Genomic DNA, 6,810 nt, shown 5'->3' on the forward strand with positions numbered 1-6,810 from the left:
TTTATGGTAAAGTTCTCTATTCCTGCATTGTTATTGTGTATTAGAAAACAGTGCATTTTTCACACATTTATCTGGTCAAAAAATGTCTTGAATACAAACCCTAAAATACAGAATTGAAATGATAAATGGTTGTGATTTGTGAAGTGCTCACAATCCAAGTTGAGGTTCAGTGTCTAGCCCAAGGACAGGTATAGCCTTCTGATCGACTCCCCGACCTTTCGATCAACCCAATTTTAACAAAATACATTTTTTTTTTAACTGACGAATCTTACATATATTACATGGTTTAGATTATTCACTACTTTGTGCAGGATTTAGTCCAGCTAGGCCACACCAGAAAAAGTAACTTATAAAAGTCCTTTGTGATAATTGTTTTCACACTTGTATTTGTCACACTTCAATATGGCGGTAGATTTGTGTCTTTAATTAATTTTTTTTTTTTTTTTTTTTTAAAGTTGTGTCAATCTAAAAACTTCCTTTCCATTCAAAAACTTTCTCTCAAAAATTTCTTTTTTTTTGTTGATAGAAAATACTTTTTTGGTGAAGCAGCTTTTTTTTTTTAGGATTAAATACTGAAGACACAAATCTACCTTCATACTTTATTAGCACTGTACTCTTTCAAGTACTTTGTTTAAAATGAACAAATGTTGAAGAATGTAGAATTTCTACACCGTCGTGATTAATATTGTAGTTTATTAAAACATATTTTTAAATAAAATGTTATTATTGTCACATATAATATCTAAAACAGGTGTCTAACAAAAAACTGGAAGTCCCAATCTGGCCAGCAGAGGGACCAGTTCAGTCTGTGGGAGGAGTGTGAACTGTAAAAACTGGGCTGATCTTATCATACATCAGTAACATTGTGGGATAGATACAGTATATCTTCTTGGACTGGTTGCCAATTTGTCGCTGACAAATAATTATAGCTAATATAATACCTGTATAACTGCTAAACAATTAGCTGTTATACATTCTAATAAATTGGATCTGTCCATCACGTAATCAATAAACTTATTACAAAACTATAAAAAGAATAAGCCTATTTTACGGCAATTTGTGTACAATTTAAAAAGTTTGAAACCCTGCTATTTGAAATTCAATAGAAATTTAAATTTACGTTTTGAGTGAATTCTGATTTATTTCAGTTTTTTTTATATCTTATTTTCTGTTTGTTTGTTGTTTTTTTTGGTCAATGTTGTGTATTGTGTTTTTATCAGTTTTTTTAAATAAACAATTAAAAACACCACAAAACAGTCACATATTTAAATGTGTACTATTAAAATGTTTCACAAACGTCGTATGGTCGGTTTACATACAATACAATATTACGTCCCAGCAGCTCTGTCGTAAGGACTGCGAGTGAAGGAAGTGACGTAGTGAACGGGCATGCGTTGAACGGATCTTGAATTATCCACTCCGTGAAAGGATTCGGTAGTATAGCATTTGTGACACCATTGGTTGTTTCGACCACTTGTGTTTTTTGGACGCGCGGCTTGCCGTAGTCGCGGTGTAACCTGGGTAGCAGTCAAAGCGGCGGGAGAGCGGCAACATTTACACAACTTAAAGTGCGTGGCGTGATTAAGAGACAATTGTGGGACAGTTATTCCTATAACGGCTCATTTTAGGTCGAAGGTCAGCTATAATAGTTGTGATATCAGCCAACCTGAGGCTAACGACTGGTGTTGACGACGTGTGGACTCACTGCTTCCCTGGAAACTACACGTTTGTTTGGGTTGAGCTCCTCCAGCGCTCCGGGCCAACAATGGCGAAGGTTCAGGTGTTGAATGTGGCTGTCCTGGACAACCCCAGTCCTTTTAGAAACCCTTTTCAATTCGAGATAACCTTTGAGTGTATGGAAGATCTCCCTGAAGGTTGGTATATTATGCATGTCAATCTGCTCACTTCACAATTTGCTTATCATTCACGTAGCTTAAAATTAGCCACAGCAGCTAAGATCAATAAAGTGTATTTTTCTATTTGTGTTTGCGATATACCTATCGTTATCTCAATAACCAAAACGACTAAACTTACTAGTCCCACTGGTAGACGCTTCAATTGTGTTCCTACAATACATTTTAGATAATCAAAAATGTGCTAGACATATTGTGTTAGTGTAATAATGGGACCCCATCCATGCAATGTAAACGCTCATCATTCACAGCTAACAATACTATATAGATTACACTACACCGTAGTCCAGTATCAGATTTTAAGTTGTGTAAAACCACTAAATAAAGGTAGAACACTTTATGTATTCAGAAAAATGTTCCCCAGGAAATCCACGTTGATGTCCTGACATGTCGAAACATGTCAGGAAACAATTTCAGAATAAAGGAAATTTTAACATATCTTTTAAAATATTGCTGGAATTATTACGCAGAAGTCAAGGCAAAATCGAAGTGATCAACAGACGCCTCTGACGAAGACGACGAGCAGCTGTCAGTCGAAACATGTCGAGAGATTAAAATAGATTCCCTGAGGAACAGTGGTCTGAATAAACGAAGTGTCTATTGATACGGAAATACATATACGATAATTTTTAATTATTATTATTTTTTTATTTTTTTTACATTTGAGGGTATTTTCTGGGTTAGGGCCATAAATGATGGTCGTGGCTATTGATACGGAAACGTCTAGTCTATTCATATGCAGCGCCCCTCACTGGCCAGTTTAGGTGACGTGATAGGTGCACCACGTGACCTAAAGTTCCATCAGTTTTATGTTAACTCATATTTATTTTTAGCTACCCCGCTAACCCTTTTAATATATCCCTAACCCAGGAAATAACTTAAAATGTTTATTTATTTTTTTGTATATGTATTTTTAAAGGTGGAATTTGCAGTGTTAAATATGTTGAAATGAAAAAAATATATATGACAAAAGCGGGATTTGAACCCATGGCAGCGGAAGGGAGAATCCTTGAGTGTGGCGCCTTAGACCATGTAGAAAAGGTCCAGAAGACATACCCATAGGGACTATTGATACGTTTCCGTATCAGTAGACACTTCCATAAATTAAACCCTAACATGTTATTCAAAAAGAAGACCAAAATAATCTTGCTGGAATTATGACTAATATTTGCATACTCTACACTACAATATTTTCCCAGGTTCTGCTTTTTCATACTAACTGAAATACTTATGGCACTGGCTATCAGTACGGTTGCCGTATCAATATCAATATCAGAATCAGAATTCCTTTATTAATCCCAGGGGAAAATTGCTTAATATATAATATATATACTGACATTGTAATCATACGCAGCGCCCCTCATTGGCCAGTTTAGATCACATGATAGGTCAGTCATTGGCCAGATTATGTCACGTGACTAAGACTAACCCGGACCCTAAAAATTATTGCGATATATGGTTATAACCTAACCCTAAAATGCTACGTACGTGTACTTAAGTAAACAAACCAATAGCACTGGGGGTTGTCCGTAGGCAACCGTACGAATGGACACTTTCAGTACTTATTGATATAAAAAGCAGACACTTTGATGAGTCAGAAGTCAGAATAAATCCATATAGAATACTATTTACTTTTTGTATGAATAAAATAAACCTTTAAAATTAACTGGTTTTAGAGTATTATACAATACACTGGTAGCAAATGAAATGGTTCATCTCTGGAGACAAATCTTAACATTGTGTTCCTTTTTAGACTTGGAGTGGAAGATCATCTATGTCGGCTCAGCCGAGAGTGAAGAATACGACCAAATCCTTGATTCTGTCCTGGTTGGTCCGGTACCCGCTGGAAGACATATGTTTGTGTTTCAGGTGTGTTTTATGGCTTTAAAATCCTACAGAATTGTTTATCATAAAATACCTTTGCACAAAAAATGCTCACACAACACAACATACTGTGTATAGTTAGACACAGCACGCTTGTACAGTAGATTGTCATGTTTAATTTTAAAAGGTCAAGTGACAACACTGTGGTTTGGTTGTTGTATATTTAAACACAAGTCCTCTGTATGAGTGTGTGAACATTGATTTTCTTGTTCTACTAGGCTGATGCCCCAAACACCGGGCTGATCCCTGAAAGTGATGCTGTGGGTGTAACTGTTGTCCTGATCACCTGCACATATCGTAGCCAAGAATTTATTCGCATTGGGTACTATGTGAACAACGAGTATACAGACCCAGAGCTTCGGGAAAATCCTCCAATCAAGCCCGACTACACACAGGTGCGATATGGTTGGCTTTAGTCAGCTTTAGCAACAGAATGACAATCAAGAGTTGTAAAAACATAACCGTGATTCAAATCGGTATTTAAGTTTGAAAACGAGTATATATTTATGTATATAAAAAAGATATTGTGTGTGTGTGCCAAACTTCAGACTTGTAGCCCTATTCTAAATTTTTTTTCTTATTAACTTTAAGAAGTCTTGGTTAATTTACTTAGACCTGTGTATTAATTTTTAAAGTGTTTTCAATCTTGTTAATTTGTTTTTAGGAGCTTATACTGTTAAAAAAAAAAATATAAGGTACCATGTACAATATCCGTTCAGTACTGTTTTCACAACAAATCTGGTGTATCCAGGTTTCTGTGCATTTGCTGCAGTACATCCACCTCTAGTGCAGTCATTTAATTGTTTGCTTTAGTTACCTCTACAGTGCTCAAAAGTTTTTATTAAGTTTAGAAATGCAATTCTTAAAGAGTAAGTGCACCCCTGCTTTCTGCTGACCTGCCACTAGGAGGGAAATACAAAAAAATGCCTTGATTATGGGTGTTACAGCTATCGCAGTAAAATACGCCCCTCTACTAGCCGGTCAATACTATGCCCAGAGACAGACGGTAATACACACAATGTTGTGTCTGTACACACACACATGGCGAGTTCATAAGCTGAAATGTGTCACTACAACTACAGGCACACAATCACAACGTGAAGCTCACACACAGCCTTACAGACACCACTCAGGGGCAAACAGTCCTGCTCTCCCACAACCCTGTGTACATAGAGATAAGATGGACACACATGTCCACACACAGACAGACGGGAATACGCACATTATGTGTCTGTAAACTCTTTATAGAAGCACAGAATCAAAAACATCACAGCAGGAACGCACACAGCATTAAAGCTGTCAATCAATGCTCACTGAGGGCTGTGATTGGAAGAAACCCTCTCCCTCTGCTCAATTTATATAGGAGGGGCGGGGCCAACAGTAAAAGTTGATGACAGGGGAATCTAAAGAATCCGTTTCAGCCAATAGGAAAATTCAGTTTAATAGCCGGCATTCAACACTTAAAGGCCAGTATACTGGACATTTTACAACTACATACGCAAAATTGAAATACTTTCACTAAAATGTGAAGAGTGGGACTAGGATTAATAAACAGTGCTACTTAATACCCAAATACATATGTATTCAGCAGCAAAGAAGTTGGTTTGGGGTGTACTTATTCTTCAAATATGTTCCTATTTTAGTCTGCCTAAGAATTGGTACACCATGTAAAAAAACATCTGTAATATGTGTCTCAGAGTTTCATTGCAATGAGACTAAAAGGGGTTTTATATGTACATGGCTTGTATTTGGAACAAAATGTTTCTTTCAGAGATGCTGAAATATTTAACTGAGAGAATGCACGTTATGTTACAGCTGTAAACAGGTTAAGGTTGAAAAATTAACCTCCACCCACAAATTAGTGTATTCACCGTTTGCCCTCCAGTCACATGATGGAGGTGTTTATTTTAAATTGTATCTGTCACAGCAAAAAGGAATGTGTCAGAAATATGAAAACATTAAAGGCTCCAAGTTTTCTTGTACAATTTTTATGAAGTTGTTTTACACTTAGATGATTACACATAATTTAAAAAAAAACAATTATGTTCTGTTGGGTTGAAAAATTGACAGTTTTAGACATCTGGAACATGTGCAGAGATGCTAAGATCGTATACAAGTTGCAATCGTGATTAAAATCTGTTTTTTGTTTGTTTTTTGTTTTTTACTTTTCCAGCTTCAGAGAAATATCCTTGCATCAAACCCACGAGTTACCAGATTCCATATAAATTGGGAGGGCAGTGCGGAGAGAATGGAAGATTCTGAAAATGTGGATCCATCTTCAAACTCCATGCTTCCCCCATCGTGTCTTCCAGGCAAGGCCCCGCCTATTGGGATCCTACCAGATAACTCAATGGATTGCTTATAGAAACCATCACAACAAGGAAGGTAATAGCTTGCAGCACAAGGCAGCTTTTGGAGGAATTTCTATGGCCTATGGACATTTTTTGTGGATAAATGGATGCACAAACATCTCTGCCTTACTGTTGCTGTTTTTCTCCTTGCACAAAAAATTAAACAAAACACATTCATATTGGCCCCTGATTCTGCAACTTTTCCAAGAAGGTAAAGGTCAATCATTCTCGAAGGATAGCTTTTGGCCACACTGTTTACAGTAGTGTGAATTATATAAATTGAGGCAGCAGCTAAGAAGTCACAAAGCTGCATCCAAACTGTATTTGACCTGCTTTTTCTTTTGTTCCTGTTGCAAAAAAAAAAAAAAATTCAGCACTACAGCAATACAGCAAGAGTGTGATAGATTATTTTTTTATTTTCCACTTGCACTTAGACATCTTCCCACTTAGATTGTGGATTTGTATGGACTATATTACTTCTTTTTTTTCCCTCAGATGCATTTTGTTTTCAAAATAAAAGACATGTTATTTGGTATACAAGTGTGTGAATATTTTTATTTTAGAGAAAGCCTATTTTATTGATCTGTATAGTACATATGTTACCCATTAAAAAAAAAAAAAAAAAAAAAAAAAAATATATATATATATATATATACTCTGAC

At 36.1% G+C, this 6,810-nt stretch overlaps 1 protein-coding gene across 1 annotated transcript; it reads left to right on the top strand.

Annotated features, from left to right (window-relative positions):
* Positions 1-1,392: 1,392 nt before the first annotated feature.
* On the top strand, positions 1,393-6,683 carry asf1ba (anti-silencing function 1Ba histone chaperone). The gene is made up of 4 exons (XM_028454966.1): positions 1,393-1,874; positions 3,667-3,782; positions 4,016-4,192; positions 5,971-6,683. The coding sequence occupies exons 1-4, from the start codon at positions 1,766-1,768 to the stop codon at positions 6,160-6,162; spliced, it is 594 nt and encodes a 197-aa protein (XP_028310767.1). The 5' UTR covers positions 1,393-1,765; the 3' UTR covers positions 6,163-6,683.
* The last annotated feature ends 127 nt before the right edge of the window (positions 6,684-6,810 follow it).

This window comes from Gouania willdenowi, chromosome 8, assembly GCF_900634775.1.
Source record: "Gouania willdenowi chromosome 8, fGouWil2.1, whole genome shotgun sequence".
Lineage (NCBI taxonomy): Eukaryota > Metazoa > Chordata > Actinopteri > Blenniiformes > Gobiesocidae > Gouania > Gouania willdenowi.

Coding starts and splice junctions, on each gene's coding strand:
- asf1ba (XM_028454966.1), top strand. CDS start 1,766: ATGGCGAAGGTTCAGGTGTTGAATGTGGCTGTCCTGGACAACCCCAGT. Junction 3,783..4,015: donor GACATATGTTTGTGTTTCAG/GTGTGTTTTATG, acceptor TTGTTCTACTAG/GCTGATGCCCCAAACACCGG. Junction 4,193..5,970: donor TCAAGCCCGACTACACACAG/GTGCGATATGGT, acceptor TTACTTTTCCAG/CTTCAGAGAAATATCCTTGC.